Source organism: Caretta caretta, chromosome 2 (genome assembly GCF_965140235.1).
Source record: "Caretta caretta isolate rCarCar2 chromosome 2, rCarCar1.hap1, whole genome shotgun sequence".
NCBI lineage: Eukaryota > Metazoa > Chordata > Testudines > Cheloniidae > Caretta > Caretta caretta.
In genome coordinates, this window is record NC_134207.1 from 92,207,456 (window position 1) to 92,235,114 (window position 27,659).

General features: G+C 41.7%; 1 protein-coding gene across 1 annotated transcript in view; it reads left to right on the forward strand.

The window, feature by feature from the left end:
• The window catches only part of CEP192 (centrosomal protein 192), a 215,417-nt gene that overhangs the window by 147,095 nt on the left and 40,663 nt on the right, over positions 1-27,659 (forward strand). Inside the window, exons 45-48 of the mRNA XM_075124731.1 lie at positions 3,321-3,430; positions 12,796-12,946; positions 26,530-26,702; positions 27,083-27,206. Coding sequence (XP_074980832.1) covers positions 3,321-3,430; positions 12,796-12,946; positions 26,530-26,702; positions 27,083-27,206 — 558 coding nt within the window. The remainder of the gene's footprint in view (positions 1-3,320; positions 3,431-12,795; positions 12,947-26,529; positions 26,703-27,082; positions 27,207-27,659) is intronic.

Here is a 27,659-nt window from a genome sequence, read left to right on the forward strand (position 1 = left end):
CCCCAAAGTAACAGGGCATGATCAGTCTCACTGCCACTCAATTATATTTAGGTTCCAGCCAACTAGTTGATACAGTCATAGAGCATCAAATCGCTTCCAGGTTGAAGCTAATGTTGAGACTACAGCTCTGATGCCAGTTAATGTAGCCTTCCCAAATTATATAGATGGTTAGGTAACGATTAATATACTCTCTTCCCCAAACATAGAGGGTTACATGCAACATTCCAATACAATTTAAAATGACACAGCAGGTTATATTTGGAAATTCAAATAAATTTAGGTGAAAACATGATTTTTCCTGATTGAACATACACCATCTAACCCATGAAATAGATGCATGTGTGATCTTTTAGACAGCAAGGCAGTTTAACTTTGGAACTATTTGATATGCACTCTTCTCAGATGAATTCTGTTGGTTCTAGCCATCCACACGCGCTCACTACCAGCCATCTGCCAGAGTTAAAAACAAGTGCAGGAATGTTGAAGTAGAGGCGTCCCTCTACTGATACTTAGAAAACAAAATAAATTTGAAAAGTTGATACTTAGAAAGGATGGTTTTTTTACACTAGTGGCTACATTCAGCTTCAGGAAACTGGTACATGGTTGAAAAGATCAGTTGGCACTTTCGTTGGCTTAGATGTTGTAATGTGAATGGACTTACCGGCTAGCTGGAGGCTGCTTGCTTGTAGATGTCAAACCTCAAATGTTGCCTGTTGATAGTCTAATCCCTTGGTAGCCAGCCAGCAGGGTGGCGGAAGCACAGGGTCTCTGTTGTGCATGGTGGCATTGCTTAGCCAGAGGCCGGAAGTCAATGACTGCAGCAGTAGCCACTGGAGGCATGTAAGCAAGCTAACAAGTAAAGTAGTCTTCCTTTCATTCAGTTTTTGAAGATGGTGGCCTAACTTGGTTCTCATGCTTGGAGCTACTCCTCAGGAGTCCCGTAGCGAATCAGAATGAGGGACTCCCTTGATGTCATTGACATGGGGGCTTCATTAATTCACATGTATGTAAACCAAGAACTTTCCCATTCCAGTAATTTCATGCTCAAAGTCCATGAATCCAAAAATATATCCAGTCAGCAGGTCTTTAGTTTTTTGTGACATTTGAGTTTTAGGTCAATCAGCCTACCAAAGTCCTGAATTAAAATAATTAAATTTAAAACTAGTAAATATTCCTAAGCCATGCTCATATAGGTACATTTACTAGTCTATAGACAGATAACTTCCCCATGTGTTTTGGTACTCAGTGACTCAACTTTAAATAATATTTTTGACGCACAAAGGTTGGGTGAAAAGTTAGACTTTTAACTCAGAGCAAAATCTCTCTTCCTCCTAAAATCACAGTTTTGGGGTTCAGTTTTTATATGCAAGCCTAAATCCATATTGGTATCCCTAGGTAACTAAATAGGTGGCCTAACTTTCAAAAGTGACTTCAGAAGGACTTGTTAGCACTTGTCAAAATCAGATTGAATCAGTTAAGCCTCATGGCTACAGCACTTGCCGATGAAGGACTGCCACTGGAAACACCTTCATAGAATGAGGCGATAAATGGCCACACCACACTAACATTACATCTACTTTGAAGACACTATTTGTGAAACTCTGACTCTGTAGAAATCCAGGGAAAAATTAACATTTTAGAATAGACTTATAAATTCCTGAAGCCCAGATTGTAACAACCATGTGAATCCCCTTCAGACTTCAGATTTTTGGAGTCCTAACATCATACTCACTCTGAAGATGAAAACATTGTGTGGTACCATAGACTACTTATTTAAAATTAAAACAGTGTGGGAGTGGGCAAGTTGTTCAGAAATTCAATTAGCTGAACCAGCAGTGAAAATAAAAAATATCAGACTGTCTCAGTGCACTAATTCCTACATCATGGAGCAGTAGAACAGATATTTCTTGGATGAGGTATGCTCATAAAAACTGTCACATCACTGAAGAAAGTTACAGGTTTGGTGTATTCAAGAAAGAGAGTCAAGGTTGTTTTGGTGGTAGACTTCTTTTTTCCATCCCACTGAGGTGTACTTTTTGTGACTGGTTGGGTCACAGAGACCCCTTTGGGACTGCCACCTGATGTGCTGAGACTACCTCTGAGCCCATTTTCCCTGGCAGCTTGGGACTTCAGTACCCTTTCTTGTTGAGCTAGACATGCTAACCTGCTGCAAACACAGACCCAGGTCTGAACCAAGTCCCCCAAAAGCTGCAGGCTTCATTGAAAACAGCTTAAGAAGTGCTCCTGTCTCCAACACCCAAACACCCAGCTCCCAGTCATGTCCAAACCCCAAATAAATCAGTTTTACTCTGTATAAAGCTTATACAGGGTAATGTCATAAATTGCGTGATCTCTATAACACTGATAGAGAGAGGTGCACAGCTCTTTGCTCTCCCAGGAATTAATTACTTACTCTGGGTTAATTTATAAGCAAAAAGTCGTTTTATTAAGTATAAAAAGTAGGATTTAAGTGGTTCCAAGTAATGAGAGAGAGAACAAAGTAAATTACCAAGCAAAATAAAACAAAAACACGCAAGTCTAAGCCAAATACAGTAGGAAACCAAATGCAGGTAAATCTCACCCTCAGGGATGTTCCAATAAGCTTCTTTGATAGACTAGACTCCTTCCTAGTCTGGGTTCAGCAGTCACTCGTTCCCCTGTAGTTACTGTCCTTTGTTCCAGTTTCTTTCAGGCATCTCTTTGGGGTGGAGAAGCTGTCTTTTTGAGCCATCTGAAGACAAAATGGAGGGGTTTCCAGGTCCTTATATCGTCTTTCTCTTGTGGCTGGAAACCCCTTTGTTCTCCTGTGTAAAATCCCCTCAACAAGATGGAGTTTTCAGTCACCTGAGCAAGTCACATGCCTATGAATGATTCAGCTTTTTGCAGGCCGATGCCATTGTTTACATGTTAGTTTGAACGTTCCCAGAAAAGCTCAGATGTGGATTGGCGTCTCCCAAAGTCCATTATCAGTTAAGTATGTGTTGACTGGGCACTTACTGAGAATAGTCCTTTTTTCAAGAAGCCCACCAAACGCTTCACTGAGGCTACTTAGAATCAAACAAATACATAGCCAATATTCATAACTTCAAATACAAAAATGATACACACAGACAGCATAATCATAACCAGCAAACTATAACCTTCCCATAGACACCCCACTTGGACTCCTCTGTATAAGAACTGGTGCAACCATAGGACCCTGGTTGCAACAATGATCTGTACGGTCACAGTTTGTCAATAACGTCACACTTTTGTCTTAGCCTAAGTGGTAAAAATGACTGGGGATCCCAAATATGTTTTTCTGATATTTCTCTTAACAGAGCTGTGCTGTATAAACCAGAGGCAGCAAAACAAATACTCCCTGAAAACAGCATGCTGAGAAACATTACATTTGATGAAGAATTTCAAGGGGAACAGCTAGTGACTGAAGGTAAACATGTAACTTCTGAGAAAGTACCATTACAAACATTTATTCCTTAAATGTTTGTTCTAGACATCACTCCTAATAAAAATATTTCTGTGCCATATTTGGTAAATAGAGAATAGAAATCCTGATTTGCACAAAATTTACCTCCTGTTATTCCTACCCAGACCTGCTTATTTTTGTGTACCCATTATGTGGGTTTTTTGGTTGCAAGCTCTTTGTGGCAAGGACTGTTATTTGTTGAGCTTGTACAGTAAGCTTATGGCAAAACAGGACTCTGACTTGGTTGACCATGAGGCAGTATTGCATTATAAATGTTAAATAATTGTTTCAGTAGCTTCTTCCTCTCATTGCTGCTTCAAAAATATTATGTTCAGACACTTCTTCAATGCAAATTTGTCAGTTAATTTTACAAAGATCAGAATAAATTCACTTTAAGAAGTGACCATTTTATAGTTTCTAAGGAACATCTTTTTGAAGTAGTGCAAAAATTACTTTTCCCAAACAAGAAGTATTTCAAGCAGTGCCTTTTCTTCCTCTCCTTTGTACCATGAAGGAATTTATTATCTAGATTAAGTAAGTCTACTTCTGCCTCTGAGGCTGTCCTTTTTTTGTGAGTTGGTGAAAACCCTCAATATCTTATATGAACAAAGAAAAATTTCATATTGAATGCCAAAAACTTACTTATTTACTTACTGAGCACTGAAAGTGTTAAATAGTATTCAGGCACACAAAGAAATTATGTTGCTTAAGGATTTACAAGTGAATATAATCTAGACTGATTCTTTCCCCGTGTATTCTTTTCTATAAAATGTTTGCTTTGTCTTTACAACAACAAAAGATGTGAGGCTTGAAAGCTTCGTCTCTCTCACCCCAACAGAGGTTAGTCCAATACAGATATTACCTCACCCACCTTGTTTCTCTAATATCCTGGGACCAACAAGCCAAAAACAATGTAATATTGGTGAAGCATTCATGGTATGTTGAGCACCTTAGAAAAATTCATGACGAAATTAATTATTATTAAGGCTGTCAAGTGATTAAAAAATTAATTGCGGTTAATTGCTTGATTAAAAAAATTAATTGTGATTAATTGTGCTGTTAATAGAATACCATTTATTTAAATATTTTTGGGTGTTTTCTACGTTTTCAAATATATGGGTTTCAATTACAGCACAGAATACCAAGTGTATAATGCTCACTTTATTTTTTATTACAAGTATTTGCACTGTAGAAAAACCAAAAGAAATAGTACTTTTCATTCACCTAATACAAGTTCTGTAGTGCAGTCTCTTTATCGTGAAAGTTGAACTTACAGATGTAGAATTATATACAAAAAAACTGCATTCAAAAATAAAACAATGTAAAACTTTAGAGCCTGCAAGTTCACTCTGTCCTACTTCTTATTCAGCCAATCGCTCAGACAAACAAGTTTGTTTACATTTGCAGGAGATAACGCTGCCCACTTCTTATTTACAGTGTCACATGAAAGTGAGAACAGGCATTCACATGGCACTGTTGTAGCCGGCATTGCAAGATATTTATGTGCCAGATGCGCTAAAGATTCATATGTCCCTTCATGCTTCAACCACTGTTCCAGAGGACATGCGTCGCTGCTCATGATGGATTCTGCTTGATAACAATCCAAAGCAGTGCAGACTTTTGTTTGTTTTCATTCTCTGAGTCAGATGCCACTAGCAGAAGGTTGATTTTCTTTTTTGGTGGTTCGGGTTCTGTAGTTTCTGCATCGGAGTGTTGCTCTTCTAAGACTACTGAAAGCATGCTCCACACCTTGTCCCTCTCAGTTTGGAAGGCATGTCAGATTCTTAAACCTTCGGTCGAGTGCTGTAGTTATCTTTAGAAATCTCATATTGGTACCTTCTTTGCGTTTTGTGAAATCTGCAGGGAAAGTATTCTTAAAATGAACAATGTGTGCTGGGTCATCATCCGAGACTGCTATAACATGAAATATATGGCACAATGTGGGTAAAACAGAACAGGGGATATATACGATTCTCCCCACAGGAGTTCAGTCACAAATTTAATTAACGCATTCTTTTTTTGTAATGAGCGTCATCAGCATGGAAGCATGTCCTCTGGATTGGTGGCCGAAGCATGAAGGGGCAACGAATGTTGAGCATATCTGGCACATAAATACCTTACAATGCCAGCTTCAAAAGTGCCCTGCATGTGCCTGTTCTCACTTTCTGGTGATCTTGTAAATAAGAGGGCAGCATTATCTGCTGTAAATGTAAACAAACTTGTTTGCCTTAAAACTGGCTGGACAAGAAATAGGACTGAGTGAACTTGTTGGCGTGAAGTTTTACGTTGTTTTGGTTTTGAGTGCAGTTATGTAACAAACAAAATCTACATTTATCAATTGCACTTTCATGACCGAGATTGCACTACAGTACTGTACTTTTATGAGGTGAATTGAAAAATACTATTCCTTTTATCATTTTTACAGTGCAAATATTTGTAATAAAAATAATATATACTTTGATTTCAATTACAACACAGAATACAATATATATGAAAATGTAGGAGAAACATCCAAAATATTTAATAAATTTCAATTGGTGTTCTGTTTAACATTGCAATTAAAACTGTGATTAATCGCAATTAATTTTTTTTTTCACAATTACTTTTTTTAGTTAATTGCGTGAGTTAACTGCAGTTAATCGACAGCCCTAATTATTATATATTTAGTGCAGGGGTTGGATGGTGTGCAGTAAATAAAGCCAGTGGCTACATATTCAATGAGGAGAATAAAAACAAATTCTGAATAGCTAGTCATTTGGTAACTATAGTCCATTTGTGCACTGAATGAGGCAGAGGTCCTGTGGAAAAAATAGTGTGATCATGTAATTAGAGAATGTGTCATTGTGCGGATGTACAATGGGAGCAAACTAAGGTTGCCTGGACATCCTTAGTTCTACCTTTTTCTAACTTTTTGATGCTTTACTAAACCTCTTCTAACATAGTTTTCTGTAAGTAATTATTACATACATGGACTTATTAAATCTGTAACTTCTCCAAGGTGCAATACTAGCACTTTTGAGACACTATCTAGTAGTCCCATTTAAATGGCATTTCTTGTTCCGAAAGATTCCCAACTGCTTTATGAAATGTGTACGTACTACATACTGGATCTTTAGAGGCATTAGGTGGCAAGGGAAGGCTGTGCTTCCTGACTACTATAAATAGATATTTTAAAATTCAGTGGTTTTCAACTTGTGGTCCATGGAGTCCTAGGGGTCTGCAGACTGTCTAAGGGGTCCACAAAGTATTGTCGGTACCATAGAACAGTGGATTTCAACCTGTGGTCTGCAGACCCCAGGGGTCTTCAAACAAAGCTGAAGATTTCCAAAGGGGTCTGTACCTCCATTAAAAATTTTTTAGGGGTGAAATGAAAAAACATTGAAAACCATTGTTTTAGTTGGTTTCTGTGTGTCAGGTAAAATTAACATTTACCAACAACGAACAAATTAAATCAATACCTGCCAAGCCTAACACCACCAATTAAATATCAGCATTAACTAGTTAAGTGGTGATCACTTCAGCAAATAAAAATGGGGAAGAGTGAAGAAGTGACACCTACTGTATGGGAGGGATGGGTTTGGAACTGAGATTTTTGCAGGTAGAAAAATGCAGCAGGAGGGAGATGTCAGGAAAGAGTGAGAGAAATAAAAGGGAGAATAGGATGAAGGGGGGTAGAAAGTGTTATTTCTAAGACTGACCATATTTTCTGGCTAAGTGGTGCTAAATATGCCAGCTGCAGAACAAATAGCACAATTCAGTTAGCATAAAAGCCACATTCTGCCCTTGATTGTTTTATAAACTTTCCATTGACATCAGTGAGTTACATGATGAGCTGGAAATCCAAATTAAATTTGATACTCCACAGAATGTGTGGCACTCTTGATCCAAGTATTCTTAATCTGAAGCGTAGGTGCTATACAAACAGTAATAATCATCCTTTCTAGCTACTATGCAGCAGAGCCAATAATATACATTGACCTGTGTTGTTTATAGTAAGAAAGTACATATCCTGTGAGAAGTTTCTGTTCATTTTCTTCTTTGAGTGATGATCCCTATTTCCTACATGAATACCCGTGTGCACATTGTCCCTCCTTTTGGAGATTTTTAGTAAGCACTGTCCATTGGCACAGACATGCGTTGTTGTCCTTGTGCTCCAAACAGAGGGTATGGACTGACGGCTCTCTGGTTTCCAGTCTTCCATGCCAGTTGATCCCTCATACTGGCGCTACTGGGGACCTTGGGATCCTACCCTAGGCATTTGGAATGGGTACATGAGCCTTATTTACCATCTCCTTGCTAACCCTGACTGGTCCCATCAGAGGATGAAGGTGAAATGGAGCTGATGGTTCTGACTGCTTTGGGAGAGGTTTCATCATCTTGCCCTGGATGAGGTGGTTACCCCTTCTTACCTGACAATTTCAGGCACTGTGTCAGAAACTCTTACATGGAGTGGTGCCTCAGCTGCAGATACAGTTTGAAGTTCAGGAGCTCCAACATAGATTGCTGGACATTTTGCAGCCCTCAGCCTTTTGAATCTAGCAAAAAAACTGTGGCACATTCCCACTTCTTGTGCTCCCACCCTGAAGAAGGCTGAGAAGCGCTATTTTGCCCCATCCAAGGGGGGAGAGTTTCTATTCTCGCACCCACTGCCTAACTCCTTGGTGGTACAAGTGGCCACTGAGCGGTGAAGGCTGCAACACTCCAAAACTGTTTCCTCAGACGAAGGTCCAAATGGCTTGGTCTCCTGAGAAGAAAGGTCGTCTTCACCTCACTCCAATTCAGTATTTCAGATTACGTGACTCTTCTAGCTCAATATGATTTCACCAGTTATACTAAGTTTTTTTAAGTTTTAAAGACAAGCTTCCTCGGGAAAATAGACCCTGCTTCCATTTCTTAATTGATGAGGGCAAATTGGTGGCCAAGGCGTACCTTCAAGTGTTCTTCCATTTGGGCTAGCTACAGCACAGAGAGTCTTTACAAAAGTGTTGGTTTTTTTTCAGTGATGGCAGCTTGGATGAAAAGAAATGGGTTTACAGTCTTCCCATATCTTGAGGACTGGCTTCTAATGAGCAGGTCATATGAGGAAGTCCAGTTGGCAATCTGTTTCTGATTTGCCTCTTTACTTCTATAGGAGTTTAACCTTGAGAAGTCTGCTTTGAGCCCCCACAAGGTCCATAAACTTCATAGGAGTGAACTTGGACTCAGCTACAGCAAGAGGCGAATTATCTATGGAGAGATTCCATGCCATGCAGGCTTTCATAAACCAGGTCACCCTCAGGCCCCAGACTTCAGTAAGAACATGCCTGTTTCTCCTAGGCCACATAGCCTCATGCACACATGTGATGCTGTTTGCCAGGCTCCATTTCCGTTGTCTGAAAACCTAGCTTCTGTCTGTCTACTCACCAGAGGAGTGCAATATCCATGCCATACTGATAGTTCAATCCAAGGTTCTGGACTCTTTCAGCTGGTGGACAAAGCCGAAGACTGTTTGAGTGGGGATCCTTTTCCTCACATAATCCTTTTCCTCACATAAGACACCCAAGGCAGGCATCTTTACTGATGTCTGCCTGTTAGGTTGAGTAGCTCATATGGATGATTGTTCTGCACAAGGCATCTGGACCGCCTCGGGAGTCCAGAATACATATCAATTTACTAGAAGTGAGCAGTCTGTTGGGCCTGCAATGGCTTCTTCCCACTTATCCAATCCTGGCATATCCAAATAATGCTGTAAAAAATGACCACTGTCTTCAGTTTTAAGAAGCAGGAGGGAACAAGATTCCTTCCTCTTTGTATGGAGTCAGTCAACCTTTGGACCTGTAGTATCCACCATGACATAAACCTTTCAGCAGCATATTTACCAGGTGTGTAGAACTGCTTAGTAGACATTCTCAGTAGGCATTTTTCCACAGATCATGAATGGGAGATTGACAATTCAGTCCTGGATGAGGTCTTCACCCAGTCTTGGGACCTTTTTGCCTCACAGCTTAACAGGCAACTTCCTCTATACTGCTTGAGAGGAGCTCTAGACAAAGGCTCAAATGCCCTTCTGCTAACGTGGAAGGATCACCTCAGGTATGCCTTCCTTCCCATCCCATTAATAGCACAGGTCCTACAGAAAATTTATGACAGAGCTTGAGTTATCCTTACACCCAACTGGCCAAGACAGTTCTGGTTCATGTATTTACTGTAGTTCTTGAAGTGATTGCACATGTGTTTTCTGGTTATAATATGAGCGTGCCCGTGCACAATCATCAGAAATTTTTCCCTTAGTAATATCTGTTGGGGTGAGGCTTGAGCACCTTCTGCTACTGCACATCCCTGTGTGCCAGTGTGACAAAGTGGGACTGTTCTTAATGTTCTCTCTGATTACTGTGTGAGTGCCCCAGTTTCCCTTATGCATTTCTTAAGTATCTCTGTGGTGGGATAAGGGTGTGAGTGTGTTGCAGGCCCTAGAGGGCCAGTGTCTGTACAGAGAATGGCCGACACCCTGTCTCCTGGCAACTGATGGTCTGGGCCCCTCCCCTGTAAGGTGCCAACTGACAGTGTTGGAGAACCAAGAGATCAGGTGGCTTCCTGGCCCAGGAAAGAGACAAAGGCCAGAGGATGGGTGGGAGAGTTTCAGTTTGGCGCTGGCTGGGGAAATGGAGGGAGGCCCAACCTGTACCCAAAAGCTCTGCTTTAGACTGTGTTCCTGTCATCTAATAAACCTTTTGTTTAACTGGCTGGCTGAGAGTCACGTCTGACTGCGGAATTGAGAGCCCCGCCTGTGTGGACTTGCTTTGGGAAGCGCACGGTGGGCCAGGGGATGCTGAATGCTCTGAGGTCAGACCCAGGAAGGTCAAAGCTGTGGAAGCTTCTTGCCCTGGAGACAGTCTGCTCTGAGAGAGGAGGCTCCCCCAGTCCTGACTGGCTTTGTATTGAGTAGTTCCCGAGCATCGCCCGGTGACTCCATGACAGCCAGTATAAAGGGCTCCGCTGCCCCTAAACTCACTCAGTTCCTTCTTATCACCTGTGATGGTTGTTGAAATTTCTTGGCTTGCCTTAACAAGTGCTCTCTTTGTTCATATAACTGTTGTTTGAGATGTGTTGCACATGTCCATTCCACAGTCCTCTCTCCTACACCTCTGCATTGGAGTTGTCTGGCAAGAAGGAACTGAGGAGCCTTGGGGGGCTGGGCCCTTTATATCCATGCATGCGGCAACAAGGGTGCTCGAGCTGCCCAATATGTACCACTGAGAAAAATTTCCAATGACTGTGTGCCCTCATGCTCACACCAAAGGTGGAATGGACATGTGCAACACATTTCAAAGAAAACATTTAGGGAAAATTAGTAACTTTTTTCTCAGCTTGTCCGCCCATAAGCATTCACCCATTTCCAGACCACCCAACGCAAGCAAACCTTCAGACATCTCAGCCCAGAATCACTGCATCTCAGAAACTAGTATTTGGATGGGCATCAGATGTAGAGTGTTAATGTTCCAAAACGGTGCAATCCATTGTCAATCAAAGTAAGAGAGAGTCTACCAGAAGATGTTCTTCAGCTAAATGGAAGTATTTCTTCTCTTGGGCTCAGTGACACCAGTTATTTCCAGAATCTGCTGGGATCCTTGCTGTTCTGGAATATATACTTACTGTTAAGACACTGAGTCTCTTTTAGTTCCCTTTTGGGTTAATTTGGCAGCAGTCAGTGCTTTTCCTTCCCCCTGCTGACAACCACAGTATTTTTTACTCATCCTGCGACAACTAAATTTTTGAATGACCGCCTTCAATCCTTCCCACCTTTTGGTGGTGAAGCTCACATCCCAGTGGGACCTTCGTTCTTTTGTCTCATCAGACCTCCCTTCAAGCCTTCTGTACCCCGTATTTCAATGAAAGTTGCTTTCCTATTCACCATAACCTCAGAGGTTTATTGCAAGAGTGGGCGGATGAGATTCTGTGGCCTGCATTGTGCAGGAGGTCAGACTAGATGATCATAATGGTCCCTTCTGAACTTAATATCTAGGTACCTGTGTATCAGCCAGAAGAGCCAGTGAGCTGGGAACACTCATGACAGACCCCCCCACATACCACCTTCCAAAAAGAAAAGGTTTCATTGTGCCCTGACCTGAAACTCATCTTTAAGGTACCTTTAGAGTTTCACATCCACTTACAATTTTTCTTCTGAAACTATACTTCTGATGAAGAGAGGAGGCTTCATTCTCTGGGCATCTGAAGGGCACTGGCCTTTTATTTACAAAACAAAGGTGATTAGAAAGACACCTAAACTGTTTGTTTCCATAGCAGCGAGGTCATGTGGTCAACCTATATCTGCGCAGAAACTTTTTGTAATGGATCTCTGGTGATATCTTTTGCTACTAACTAGTTCACATCCCTCCACCAGAGCACTGGCAAGATCTACTGGAGATATGTACAGCAGCTGTCTAGAGCTCCTTGCATGCTTCAAGAGACATTACACTTGGGTCTAGCTGTCTTCTACATATATACCTGTGCAGACAGCAGTATTACAGTCAGCTATTACTTCTGTGTCTTCGTACTCACCTCCTGTTTGACAACTGCTTGCTAATCTCCATGTGGAATACACATAGGGTCCATCACTAAATGGAACTGGAGGTTCTTTAAGATGTGTGGTCTTTTATCTGTATTCCACTACCCTCCCTCCATACCCTCTGCTTCAGATTATAATCTGGATTTGCAGTAAAATAAGGAACTGAGAAGCGCTGGTATACATTGCCCTTTATACCCTTGGTTTGGAGCATGAGGAGAATAGTTGTGCAAGCGTGTACCAACAGACACAGCTTAGTAAAAATCTCCAGACTCAGGTTAATGGTGAGCGGGTGTAGCCTCGAGTGGAATACTAATAAGGACCTCACATCTCGAAGACCTCCAGTTATGAGTAAGTAACCTCTATTTCATACATCATTTTACCTTTTACCTGCCAAAACTATTTTATTGACTGTTGAGCCTAAAATCATAGCATTGTAGCATTTGCATAAAAATGTAGAAGAAACTTAAATATTCTTAATACAGCCTGTCAATCCAAATATGCAGAAGCACTAAACTTACTGTATGGTAAGGCTCTCATTAGGTCCTCAGTTCATGTTAGCTCATGTCTGCAAGTTGGAAGCCAACCAAGACTTATTTTCCAAAAAACGAGTCTATTTTAGGTTCAGTAATGCAAACTATATTAGGTTACACAATCCATTTATTAGTTTATTATGGATATCTTTTCTGAAACTTCTAGCCTATCAATTCACAGTTACAATGCGTTATTGTTGTATGTTATCCTTTTTAGATTTTTTTCCTTTTAATCCTTCAAAATATCTTTTTAGTGTATGACCTACCACAAAGGACAAATGACATTGAGCTTTTTTATGGAAATATGCGTAAAGTTATTCTTTCTGTGGTTGGAGATGCTGGAGAGTCCAGTTTTAAGAGGAATTGTCTTCAGCAGTCTCCAGGACATAGCTTGGAATCAGACAGGTAAAGTGAACGTTAGGTTTAATACATATAAAAATAATTATGATTTACTGCTAATTGAGGGGGTCACGTTACCTTTCACATTAAAAGCTTGATAAGGCTTTTTAGAGGTAGTGGTGCTTGGGACAGTGACATTGTCAGTGACAAAAACTAGATCAAAAAGTTCAGCTGTCTTTTCTTTGTACTTACACTCCCTCATTTCTCCATGTATTAGGAAGGGTTTCGGCAGTACTCTGAAAATGCTGTTTTCTGGGTTGACTATTGCAATGAATCTTGTTTTTGCATTTTGATGTACATTCTGATAGAACCGTGATAACTAAAATTCTAAACTGATAAAAAGCTGATGATGCACCTCTGCCTGCAATTTATGGATCTCTTCTGCTGCATTCTGTCAGCTTGCAAAGAGAATGTATTTTTTCAAAATAAAGTATGCCCCTTATCTGAGAGATTAAGGCTTGTTTGGGGGTAGCAGGGAGAAGCTAGCTGAAGTTTTGATGCCTCTGTGAGTAGAATAAACTTATTATGCGGAACTGATCAGCTATTACACTGACCTATCCACCACACAAAGCCCTCAAAGATTGTGGAACCCATATTGCTTCCTTAAAGGAATAATAAGATCAATCCAGAAGTTAACTTTCCCTCAAATGGCTAGTGTTCCAGTTCACGGATCAGTTCTGTGAGGACTATGGAGCAGTTCTGTGGAATGCTATTTTATATGTCAAAGTACATTTGTCCCTGTTTTCCTTCTCTCATGCCCAACAGTTAGCGACTGACAAACATTGTGGCACCACCTACCAGAAGCAATGAGGCAAAATATTTATCAGTCAAGTCTGATATGTGTCAGTGTTCTCTTTGCTCTGTCTCCTAACCTGGAAGCATACCTTATACTTCAGTTCTCAACTGTTGTTCTGTCCTTCCTAACCTCCTGTTCCACCTTCTGAACTTAATAGGGAAGAAAAGGGAAAAATCCAGTGAGTGTAGGAGTCTTCTGCTGCTGAGATCTGCTTCAAAGTTTTCTAGCCAGACAGGAGCCCTACAGGAGAGGGCAGAATATCATCCACTCTCTTTCTCCCTGTCTTGCTCAAAGGCTCTGAACCCCTGGGGACGGAGTGCTCTTAAGATTCAGCTCTGTCTCCAAGAAGTGATGCTTGTCTTGTCTTCATGGCCTGGAAGCCAACTTTAGAGCTCCTGGTGCAGGTAAAGCTACTTGGGAGTATCAGTCCAAATTTACAGACCCCTGGCAGGCTGCATTACACCAGGATAAACCCAATTGTTCAGGCCCTTCTTTACTTTCAGAAATTTTGTGCTTCATTGACCTGGGTCAATCTTATTGGGTAAAATCTACACCCTTCTTCTGCTAAATGTTTGTGCCCCATCTCCTCCCTCCCCCTCCCCCCCCCCCCAAATCTCTGCTTCTTTGAGTGTTGATCCCTCAGTGTATTTCATTGTGGGTATGCATGTGCTCCATGTGCTTCAGACTGGAAGACTTCTGCTAATGATGTCTGTTTGTCCATGGTTGCAACCTCTCATGGTCTGAATTGAGGATTTAAGGAGTGGTATAGACTGAGTGCCCCTCCAGTTCCATTCTACTGCTGTGTGGTCTGAGAGGGACTCCTCCATTGTCCACAGAGCTGATCCTATAACTTCGAACCTGTAAACATTTCACAAGAAATTTTATTACCTAGATATTAGTTCTGGTTAGTTTTGTTGGTTTTTAGGGACTTCTTCTACTCATGGGCTGCCCCAGCCTGGATGGGACTCACATTATGCCCAGGTTCCCAGGCTTTGTGATGCATCTGTGGCAGGAGACAGTTCTTGGTCAGCAACAACCATCAAAGGTGCCTGTACTGCCTTGGAGAAGCTCATATTTTTACTGGGTACAGTATCTGCCAGTCTTTTCCAAGCAGAACCTGGCAAGCATGGGAATTCAAACTTAGGATGCTCCACAAGGAGTATATTTTTATGAGGCCTCAGTCTGATCCAAAGTGGGCAGACCCCCTCTTCTCATCATGCAGAGGTGTTAAGGAATGTTCCATCTAGCACTGTCACGTCTGACACGTGGGTGAGCAAAGTTAGAGCTAAGAAGACCTCTTCCCCAACTCACCATGAGGCTAGAAAGCCCTCTTAAAAAGCCTAAAGAAAAATCCGCTTCCAGAGCCACGTAAATGAAAAGGGGTACTTCCCTGATATCCTTCTCAGCTGAGTGACTCTTCATGCTCTGTTCTGAGGTTCAAGAGCCTATAAAGGACACAGTACCAACCCACAGGTTTTGAGGAGTCAGAGAGCCTTTGCATCGGCACCATTGACAGAGGAAGGACTGTCAATACCAAGAACGGAGTGTAACAAGCCAAGACCGGTACAACCACCCCTACCATCAAAGGATACATGAGAACTTCATGGACTGTTGGTACTGACATGAGCGCATAAGGAAACGCCAGTGACCAAAGAACAGACAAATATACCACTCCTGAGGATATTTTTTGTCATTCTGAACCCAGAATCCCCCCTTCTAATGGACCTGGTCTTTACAAGGATAATTTTAACACTAGCAGTCTGCAAACGCTACAAGAGAAACTGATTCCTCATTCTAACTACTAGTTACATTAGTACTACATAGACTGTACCAAGGGCACCACAAATGGAAGTGGAACTTTCATTTTCCTCTTCAGAGGAATCTCTGACATGGAGATGGGACTGACATCACCCCACCAACAGCTATAAGCCCAGACAGAGAAGTTAGAATATCCTGGGCTCTGCCACAGCCTCATAATATGGGGTTCCCTTCCCTCACCCCAGGACTGTTGGTATCCTCTATGCCAGGGGTTCTCAAACTTAATTGCACTGCAACCCCCTTCTTACAACAAAAATTATTTCATGCCCCCAGGCGGGGGGATGGAAGCCTGAGCCCACCCAAGTCCCACTGCCCTTGGTGGTCCCCCAAACCCCACAGCTCCAGGCAGGGGGGCCAAAGCTGAAGCTCAAGCGTTTCAACCCCGGGCAGGAGGCCTGCAACCTGAGTCCTTCCACCCAGGGATGAAGCCCTCATGTTTTGGCTTTGGCCCTGGGCAGTTGGATTCGGGCTTCAGCACTGGGCTCAGCAAGTCTAAGCCAGCCCTACTGACCCCATTCAGGGTCCCGACCCATAGTTTGAGAACTGCTGCTTTATGCCTTGGGGCCCTTCTCAACCTATGTTGGATCCCTCTCATTGGCCGTACTGGGGACTGTGGATAATATTTTCCATTATCCGGAATTGGTACGTGCTCATCAAGAGCCATCCATCCATTCTCTGCCCTTCCCACCCAAGAGATCAGCCAGAGCGCTCTCAGAAAGTTGAGGAAAAGGTAGAGCCAGTTCCAGTGGTACTGCCAGTTCCAACAGGAGTATCTTCATCTCCTGATGAGGTGCTTGCCTCGTCGTCTCTGCCAGTTGACCATAAACAGTTTCAAGATTTATTGAGGAGAGTTGCAGATGAGCTCTGGATTCCTCTGAAGGAAATTGAGGAGACACCCCACAAACTCCTGGATGTTAGAGTATGGGACCTAGTAGAGTCACACTCTGTTAACAAGGCCATCTTGAAGCCTGCCAAGATGAAGTGACATACTCCAGAGACATGTGCACTGAGCCCCAAGAGGGCAGACAAGAGGAGCTTTGTTCCAGCCAAGGGAGCAAAGTTTATATTTACTCATCTTGCCTTGAAATCGTTTTGGTTCAGACAGCCACTGACAGGATTAGGCAACCACTCCCAGGTCCATTCCTTCAGATGAAGAGGCCAAATGTGTACATACCTTCTTCGGAAGGAGAGTATTTGTGTCTTCCAGCCCTGCATTCTGAATAGCTAATTACCAGGTCTTGCTAATGAGAGATGATTTTGTCAACTCTTTGAAAATTTTGGAATTTCAGGCCCTTATTGATGAGAATAGTCTGGCCAGAACATCTTTACAATTTTCATTCAGCACAATCCATACAGCTGATGGCTTTTGGGATGCATTGTGAATCCTGGCTGCATTCTGCAGGATCCCTAGGGAGGTTCAATCAACTGTAGAAGGTATGCCCTTTGATGGAAAATAACTTATTTAATGAAAAAAGTGAGTCTTTACACTCATTAAAGGACTCAAGCAACCGTATGCTCCCTAGGTTCATACACACTGTCACTGAAGAGGATGTAGCATAGCCATATAAACTGACACAATTACCACAAGTCGTCTGCCACCAGAGGGGCTATGATGCAACAAAGGGTGCAGACAGACTACCATAACGCTCCCCTTTCCTCTTTCTCCCTCATCTTCCTTTCAACCACAACCTCCAGCAAGAAGATTCTTTTGATGGGATTTCCAAGAGTTGCAAATCAGTTCAGATGCTATCTCATTGTAACCCAGACATCCAGTTTGGTGGCTGCCTAACTCAGTTTTCCCATATTTTATGGATGATAACTACGGACAAATGGGTCTTTGATATAATCCAGTTCAGCTACACCATACCATTCATTTCCCATTCATTTTTCAAGGAACATTTACAAGAAGATATTCATTCAAGAGGTAGACACCCTGCTTTAGTGGGAGCCATAGAACTGATGCCACCCTCACAAGACTTCAACTTTCCTGTCTAAAAGCTTGTCTCAGGATAGTATACATTATGACATTTTGGAGTTAACCAGCTTGTTGCCACCTGCCCCGCCAACGCTGTGTGCCTTACATGTTATGCTGCTGTGGCTCACAGCCCTGACCCCAATATCCAGAATACAAGCATGCAGGTCACACTCTGGCTTCCACTTTTTCCAGTTACTTTTTTCAGGATGACCCCAACTCCCACCAGTCCCGCATTTTCCCCATAACCATCTGCCCTGTAGTGTGCAGCCCTTTGCTGAAGGCTTACAGAAATTGTTTGCTGCTCCCTTAAAAAGACAGTGCCCCACAGCTCATTACCTTAACTACATTAACAAACACTATTTTAATTGAAGCACTGAATTGCTTTATAGTAAAAGTAACCGAACAAAAAAAAGGCGATAGGTTTAAGTGATATCAAGTATAAGGAATAAAGATTGAAAGTGTTAAAGGAAACATAAGTAAAAATACAATTCTAAGACTAAAACTTGATTTCAGCAAGTTAGTCTTTGCCGAAGCATGTTTATCACCTATACTCAACTCCCAGAGACTTCAGTACCCTTGGTAGAAGGATCCAGCATTCTGTGATTTCAAGAGCTCTGACCCCTTCAGTCCATCAAGTGATGGATGCCAAAATGTCTTTTTCTCTCTCCTTATATCTTACCAAAGTCCACAGACCCTTCAAGAGACAGGAAGGCTTCCTGGTGGTGCAGTTTCCATCCCCCATTGAAATTTTTAAACAATTGTCTGTCTTCATTTGCTCTTCTGATGAGCTTTTTTTTTAATCTTGCATGTAAATTTGTTTAATTTATATCGGGGACACATTCAGACAGGTGGAACCACATCCTTTTATCTGGAGCTAACATAGCTTAGGCATTGCTTGCCAAATACATTTTAAGAACATATTTCCAGACCATATCTATATAAAACCCTTTGTTTACTGGATATACATTCCCACAAGAATATTAGTGATCAATGATTTATTAGTTTTCTAGTGATATATTACATGCCACCTTTTGGGTATCTATTATGACAACAGCGTGCCAAATGGAACTAGTGTGTTCTTAGAGTTACAACATGCCAAATACACACACTATGGACAAGCTAATCACACTTCACCCTGGAGCGAGGGACTCCTTGGGTTGGTGGTAGTGCAGGGACAAGGTGTGCATAGGAGTTCCCTTCATCCCACCCTCACCACAGAAGACATGGATTAGATGCCTCCCTCATAGTATGCCCACAAGGAACATGGACACCCTAAGAGCCCAGGATGCATATAAATCTCCTAGAAGTGAGAGCTGTTCAAGAGCCCTGTGTGCAATGCTTATTGCTTATACAATCCCAATATTTTCAGGTGATGTCAGACAAAATAAGTGTTTTACATTAGTAAGCGAGGGGGAGCAAGATCCATTCTCCTCTGCATAGAGTTGGTCAATCTGTGGAATCAAGGTGATTTGGTGATGAATACACCATCAGCGGTACACCACCTGGGGAATACAGAGTACATTAGCAGACAGCCTCAGCAGACACTTGTTGAGCAACCACAAATGAGAGAGACCCTACTCTGTGGTAAAGACTATATTCAGGCAATGTCACAAGAAAACAGGAAATCCGATATATTGTTCCAGAGGAGTGTAGGGCTGGGACTCCAAAAGGAATTCCTTCCTAATCGTAATGTTCACACACCACCACCCCCAAGTTCCTCTCTTAACTCATGTCCTCATGATGAGGCAATGATCATTATCCTCATTGCTCCCAGATGGCCTGAACAGTTCCTCAACCTTCTCCAGCTGTCAGAACAACCATACATCAGTCTCACACCTTTCCCAGATCTCTTGATACCAGATATGGGCCAAGATCAGACATCCCAATTCAGTGCCTCTTCATCTTGTGGGGTGATATTTGTATGGGCATTGAATGGGCACAAGCATGTTTTGTTAATGGTTCAGGTCATCCTTAGCAGCAAGAAGGAATCCACCAGAATATGCTATTCAGCTAAGTGGAAGCATTTTTCTGTTTTAGACCCAGAATCACCAGATGTCCCCCGGAATCACCAGATGTCCCCCGAAGAATCAGACATTTCCAGTATCTTAGACTGCCTGCTCATTCTGAAGACTCTGGTCTTTCCCTTAGCTCCCTTTGAGTGCACTTGGTGGCAATTAGCGACTGCTCCCCTCTGCAATAGACAACCATTCTATTTTTACCCACATCAGAACTGTGTAGTGAAAACCTTTCCTCCAGTAAATAAACTTGGTCCAACATGGGACTTTCATTCGGTCCTCTCAGCATTAACCAAGCCGCTGTTTGAACCTTTAGTGACATGCTTCATCTCCCATCTCTCTACAAAGGTCACCTTTTTGGTAGCTAGCACATCAACTAGAAAGGTCGGTGAATTGGGTGTCCTTATGAATGAACCACGATACGTTATTTTCTATGCTGACAAATGTATGTTGAGATTACCCCCGAAATTCACCCCCAAAATCCACTTGGATTTTCACCTAAACCAGGCTATATGTTATCATAGATTCAAAAGATCAGCACTGTGTTTCCAACTTTGGAATAGTCTCTTAAAGGAATCCTTGTGATGTGCCAGATTCCCCAAGGGGAGCGGGTGGGGTCTCTCTTCCTTCAGGGTAGGCCATGCAGCCGTATTGCTTCTAATGACTGAACTGCTAAGTCTTCAACTCCTGCTTCACACTGTGAGCTCTGCTCAGTGAGCACAACTGAGAGACTCCTGGCAGAGATGTGTACATTCTTCAGGGACTAATGCACCCCAGCCAGTATTTGTAATGACTCCCCAAACAGTGTTTTCAAAACAGAATAGGATTTATTAGTCAAGAAGAACACAGCTTTGAAAATCCTTAGGTCAGCATAGAGAAATGAAAGTTAAAGCATTCTGGTCAGCTCAGAGTAATTCACCAGCCAAGCTGTAGTGAGCTCCATTTTCAGGCTGTCTCTCACTGACACTCTGACTTCCTTCCTTAGTCAGTTCCTAAGTGAGAGAGGTCCCAGCCTCTTCTAGAAGCCAATACTTATTCCCTCCACCTCACATTTTGTCCTTTGTTCTCGAGCTGGAGTCTTTGCTCATCTTTTCTGCTGAGTGTTTCAATCCATGAGTCATTGGAGCTTGCACTGTCTCTCTGGACACAGTGTTGATCTGGATTGGTTTCTGCCAGGTCCTTAGACTATGTTTACACAAGCACTTTTGTTGGTATAATTTATGTTGCTCAGGGGTGTCAAAAAAAAATCCCTCTAAGCGACATAAGTTACACCGACAGACATGCCGGTGTAGACAGTGCTACGTCGCCAGGACATGGGCTCTCCCGCTACTGCCAGTCGGTGTGGTGGTTTAATTAGGTCAACAGAGAGCTCTCTCCTCGGCATAGAACAGCTAAATGATCAATCTTATAGTAGCACAGCTGCATCGGTACAGCTGTGCTGCTGTAAGTTCACTAGTGTAGACATGTCCTTAATAAGTCTGTTCATTCCACCCAAACTGGTGGTTTTCATTTTTTCCCTAGTCTAGGCCATTCTTTGGAATAAATTCAAAAAGAAATAATAATCATAGACTTTAAGGTCAGAAGGGACCATTATGATCGTCTAGTCTGATCTCCTGCACAATGCAGGGCACAGAATCTCATTCCACCCACTCCTGTAACAAACCTCTAACCTATGTCTGAGTATTTAAGTCCTCAAATCATGGTTTAAAGACTTCGAGGTGCTGAGAATCCTCCAGCAAGTAACCCGTGCCCCATGCTGCAGAGGAAGGCAAAAACCTCCAGGGCCTCTGACAATCTGCCATGGAGGAGAATTCCTTCCCAACCCCAGATATCGCGATCTGCTAAACCTTGAGCATGTGGGCAAGACTCACCAGCCAGACACCCAGGAAAGAATTTTCTATAGTAACTCAGATCCCATCCCATCACAGGCCATTGGGCATATCTACCGCTAATAGTTGAAGATCAATTAATTGCCAAAATTAGGCTATCCCATTATATCATCTCCTCCATAAACTTATCAAGTTTTCTCTTGAAGCCAGATATGTCTTTTGCCCCCACCACTTCCCTTGAAAGGCTGTTCCAGAACTTCACTCTTCTGATGGTTAGAAACCTTCGAGTGTAAACTTCCTTAGAATAGAATATCAGGGTTGGAAGGGACCTCAGAAGGTCATCTAGTCCAACCCTTTGCTCAAAGCAGGACCAATCCCCAACTAAATCATCCCAGCCAGGGCTTTGTCAAGCCTGACCTTAAAAATATCTAAGGAAGGAGATTCCACCATCTCCCTAGGTATGGCCAGTTGATATCCGTTTGTTCTTGTGTCCACATTGGTACTGAGCTTAAATAATTCTTCTCCCTCCGTGGTATTTATCCCTCTGATATATTTATAGAGAGCAATCATATCTCGTCTCAGCCTTATTTTGGTTAGGCTAAACAAGCTAAGCTCTTTGAGTCTCCTTTCATAAGACAGGTTTTCCATTCCTCGGATCATCCTAGTAGCCCTTCTCTGTACCTGTTCCAGTTTGAATTCATCTTTCTTAAACATGGGAGACCAGAACTGCACACGCTATTCGAGATGAGGTCTCACCAGTGCCTAGTATAACGGTACTGACACCTCTTTATCTCTACTGGAAATACCTCGCCTGATGCATCCCAAAACCGCATTAGCTTTTTTCATGGTCATATCGCATTGGCGGCCCATAGTCATCCTGTGATCAACCAATACTCCGAGGTCCTTCTCCTCTTTTCTTCTGTTACTTCCAAGTGATGCATCCCCAGTTTATAACAAAAATTCTTGTTGTTAATCTCTAAATGCATGATCTTGCACTTTTCACTATTAAATTTCATCCTATTGCTATTACTCCAGTTTCGTCGTGTATGATATCCTGGTCCTCTGTATTGGCAATACCTCCCAGCTTTGTGTCATCCGCAAACTTTATTAGCACATTCCCGCTTTTTGTGCCAAGGTCAGTAATAAAAAGATTAATCCCAAAACCGATCCGTGAGGAGCTCCACTGGTAACCTCCTTCCAGCCTGACAGTTCACCTTTCAGTGTGACCCGTTGTAGTCTCCCCTTTAACCAGTTCCTTTTCTACCTTTGTTTTCATATTGATCCCCATCTTTTCCAATTTAGCTAATAATTCCCCATGTGGAACCATATCAAATGCCTTACTGAAATCAAGGTAAATTAGATCCACTGCATTTCCTTTGTCTAAAAAATCTGTTACCTTGTCAAAGAAGATCAGGTTGGTTTGACACGATCTACCTTTTGTAAAACCATGTTGTATTTTGTCCCAATTACCATTGACCTCAATGTCCTTAACTACTTCCTCCTTCAAAATTTTTTCCAAGACCTTGCATACTACAGCTGTCAAACTAACAGGCCTGTAGTTAGCTGGGTCACTTTTTTTACCTTTCTTAAAAATAGGAACTGTGTTAGCAATTCTCCAGTCATACGGTACAACCCCTGAGTTTACAGATTCATGAAATTTTTTTGCTAATGGGCTTGCAATTTCATGTGCCAGTTCCTTTAATATTCTTGGATGAAGATTATCTGGGACCCACGATTGAGTCCCGTTAAGATGTTTAAGTTTGGCTTCTACCTCGGATGTGGTAATATCTACCTCCATATCCTCCTTCCCATTTGTCGTCCTACCATTATCCCTAAACTCCTCATTGCCTCAGTCTTTAATGAGGCTAAATTATTTGTTTAGATATTGGGCCATGCCTAGATTATCCTTAACCTCCACTCCGTCCTCAATGTTTAGCAGTCTCACTTCTTCTTTCTTTGTTTTCTTCTTCTTTATATGGCTATAGAACCTTTTACTATTGCTTTTAATTCCCTTTGCAAGGTCCAACTCTACATGGCTTTTGGCCTTTCTCACTTTATCCCTACATGTTCTGACCTCAATAAGGTAGCTTTCCTCGCTAATCCCTCCCATCTTCCACTCCTTGTAGGCTTTCTGCTTTTTTTTAATCACCTCTCTAAGGTGCTTGCTCATCCATCTTGGATAACAATTCCTAAGAATTTTTTCCCCTTTCTTGATGCAGGTTCTGATAGTTTCTGCAACTTTGACTTGGAGTAATTCCAGGCCTCCTCCGCCTTTAGATCCACAAGTTCTTCAGTCCAATCCACTTCCCTAACTAATGTCCTTAATTTTTAAAGTTAGCTCTTTTGAAATCAAAAACCCTAGTCACAGATCTATTTTTGTTTATCCTTTCATTTAGTTTGAACTGAATTAGCTCATGATCGCTCGAACCAAGGTTTTCCCCTACAACCATTTCTTCTGTGAGGTCCTCACTATTCACCAAAACCAAATCTAAAATGGTATCCCCTCTTGTCGGTTCAGCAACTACTTGGTGAAGGAATCCATCAGCTATCGCATCCAAGAAAATCTGAGCCCTATTATAATTACTAGCACTCGTCGTCCAGTCTATATCTGGGAAGTTATTCTCCCATGATCACACAATTCCCATTAGTATTTACTTAATTAAAAACATTAAAGAGGGCTCTATCCATATCCAGATCGGATCCCGGAAATCTATAGACACCCCAAGCACTGTCCCAGGGGAGGCTCTAGTAGTTTTTTCCTCAATGTGATTTTTGCGGAGACACTTTCATTCCATCACTTCTTATTTCTTTACAGTCTACCGCATCATTGATATACAATGCTACCCCACCACCTTTGCCTTTATTTCTGTGTTTCCTAAACAGCACATACCCTTCAATACCTGTGTCCAGTCATGACTACTATTCCACCATGTTTCTGTTATCCATATAATATCTGGTTTCACTTCCTGCACCTGTAGCTCTAGTTCCTCCATTTTGTTACTAGGCTCCTCACATTAGTGTACAAACATCTTAATTTTTGCCATTTGTCCTTGCTCACATTCTACCACCAGTATCATCTATTAGACTGGTATGTACCCTACCCTTCCTCCTTATGTCCATTCTCCTACCCATGGCTGTATCCTTTCTTACTTCGTTTTCTTCCCTCTCAATGTTAAATCCGGTGTGGAGTTTACCTGGACATCTCCCCCGAATTCCTAGTTTAAAGCTCTCTTGATCAGTTGTGCCATCTGCAATCCTAGAAGTCTATTTCCCTCCTTACTCAGGTGAAGTCCATCCTGAGAGAACAGTCCTCTATCCATGAATGCTTCCCAGTCGCCATACATCCCAAAGACCTCCTTATAGCACCAGTGCCTGAGCCATCTGTTGAGCATCATAATCTTGTCACGCCTTTGTTGCTCTTCTCTAGCAACAGGCAGAATCCCACTGAAGATCACCTGAGCCTCAATTTCCTTAAGCGTCTTCCCCAGCCTGGCATAGTCTCCCTTGATACATTCCAGTGAGAATCTAGTCGTATCATTTGTTCCCACATGAAAGACAATCAGTGGATTCTTTCCCGCTTCCGTTAGGATCCTCTTTAGCCTCAGGTCCACATCCCGTATCTTAGCACCCAGCAGACAGCATACCCTTCTGTTCTCTGGATCAGCTCTTGTTACAGGCCTGTCTATCCTTCTCAGTAAGGAGTCCTCAGTCACGTAGACCTGCCTTTTCCTGGCGATGGTGTGAATTCTCCAGTCTATCCCCTGTTCCCTCTGGCCACAAGTCCTCTCGATTCCTATTGTCCCTTGCAATCCTCTGTAACCCATCCCATATCCTGGGGCTCATATTTGGTGGTGTTATCTCCATTGACTCTTGCCCTCTTCCAATAGGACTAGCTGCTCTTCTCTTTTTCCTTGCCCTCTCACCTTCAGTGACCACCTGCTGTGCCCCTTCTTCATTTTCCAACTCCACAAACTGTTCCTGAGCTCTTTCTCCTTCACTAGCCTGTCTATTCCTCTGCCTGGCTCTTAGTCATATGCTTCCACTGACCACACAGTCTCCCCTGAGGGTCTTTGAATCAAAGATGAGTTCTGTGTTAACTAGCCTGTTTTATCTCCAGTGTCGCCATCTTTTGTTGTATCAGAGAAGGAATCTTTTTGGGAGTCAAGCAAACTATCTTACAGAAAGATTTAGAAGAGTTGTGGGTTTTTTTAAAGATCATAACAAGGGACAGATGACAATCAAATCCAAAATAACTAGGTGGTTTAAAAATTGCATCCAAAAGCAAGCTAATCAGCTGCATCCAAAATCGTTATACCTTTTTGTAATGGGCATGACAACTCTCTAGGACCAAAGGATAGAAGTATCTTTTTTTAAAATGTTTTAATCGCCTGATTACTTCCTCACACATTCATCTGGCAATGCCAACTATTTTTTTTGGTGAACTTCTCTGCTGACATTTGTTGACCATGCTCCAAGCACAACTTTGAAGTATGCCCAACTCATCTGGTTCCCTGCTTGCGACTTCTGCTATCAGAAATTTTTTCTGGGTGGGAAGTAAGATACATTAAGGGAAAATTACTTGCAAGTTGTATTTGTTTGTAGTTGTCCTCTTCTATCCTCTGTCTCTCTCTCCTGCCTTACCTCAGAGTGTTGTGTGGAGTTATGACCTCATTATCTAATACTTTGCTCTGGAAACGTCAAACTAGGGCCGGGGGGAGAAGCAGTAAGTTCAAAAGTTGACTGACTTCTGGTAGGAAGAGCTATTATGCTGTCAACAATTTATGTTGCTGGGCAAGATGTCAGGAGACTACTATGAAATTTGGAATTACCAACAAGTAATTTTCCCTCACCAATTGCTAAAATGCAGCCTTCTCTCAGAATATCATTTGATACTTTTCATACTTTATGTAAACTAAACTACCCACTGTCATATGCCAATTATATATGGCTACTGAATGGTTTCCTATTAATGGAAACTTCAATTGAAATTGAGGCCCTGGCAAACTGAGAATATGTATTAGTTTCAGATGCTAAAATCAGAAAATCAAATTAGTGCTCAAAAGAAAAACAAAATGTTGCCATGGTTAACTAACTTTGCATAAAGAAATTACTTTTGTTTGCAGTAAAAGCTTTCTTATTTCATTATTTCATTTCAGACTTGGAAGCTCTGAGACACATACCAACACAACTTTGGATGTTCTTCCAGTTAAAGGACCTCAGGGTCCCCCATTATCTTTAAATATTGATGACCCTGTTCAGAATAAATTGATTTCTCGAGAGACATGGGCTGTTCAGCCTGAACACTTAATTTTGACATCTCCTTCTATTAGTGAGTATTTTTTTAAGTTTGGATAAGTAAAATAACTGGTCTAACTAGTGAATGTTCCTAACCTACTGTAGTATGTAAGTTTGGCTTTGGTGATATCTTTACTATAGTTCTATTGAATTTCCTCACCAAATAGTTTGAGCTGTAGTTTTGGTTTGTCAGTGGAAGTTGCTTTCAGAATACCTTGAGTTGCCAGAATGTGTCCTGAAACAGAGATTCTGAGATTAATTAATTTCTAAAATACACTCCATTGCCAGCAAGAAGAACCACCAAGGTGCGAAGCATGACAGAGGGGCATTAAATAGCAAACAATTTCCTTCTTAATCATGGAGCTGTCAGTTTTTGGTCTGCTGAACTAAAACATGTTTTGTATTGTACAATAGGTGGAACAGCAGAAACAGGACATATACAAATTATGAACAATTGTAATAGGTCATTGAAATTTGAACTTTCTTGGCCAGCTCATTGTCTTACAATAACACCTCAACATGGAATAATTGAGCCAGAGTAAGTCTCTTTTCATTGTTCTTTTTCTACTATGAAAGGTAAGTGGATTTTTGCAGATGGTAGTGGATTTTTTGCTCTTCATTGAATCTGGTAAAAGTTTGATCTTTCATGAATATACACACCACATAGGCCCTAATATTAGATATTTTACTGTTATTTTTGGTGTTTGAACAATTATAATTGGAAATTAAAATTGGATATGATTTATCTAAAAGTCTTAGAGATCAGTTATATATTTTCTCACTAAGCACATACCACTATAGCTATGCCAGTATAACTCCACATGTGAACACACTTCTCGAATAAATGTGACTTTTATTTCGAGTATAATTGTATGGAGTAATTATACTAGAGTAAAGTCACTTATTCCAGAACAGTGTCCACACAATAAGTTACACCAACATAGATATATTGGTATATTATATTGCTATAGTTCTGCTGGTCAGTTTTCCA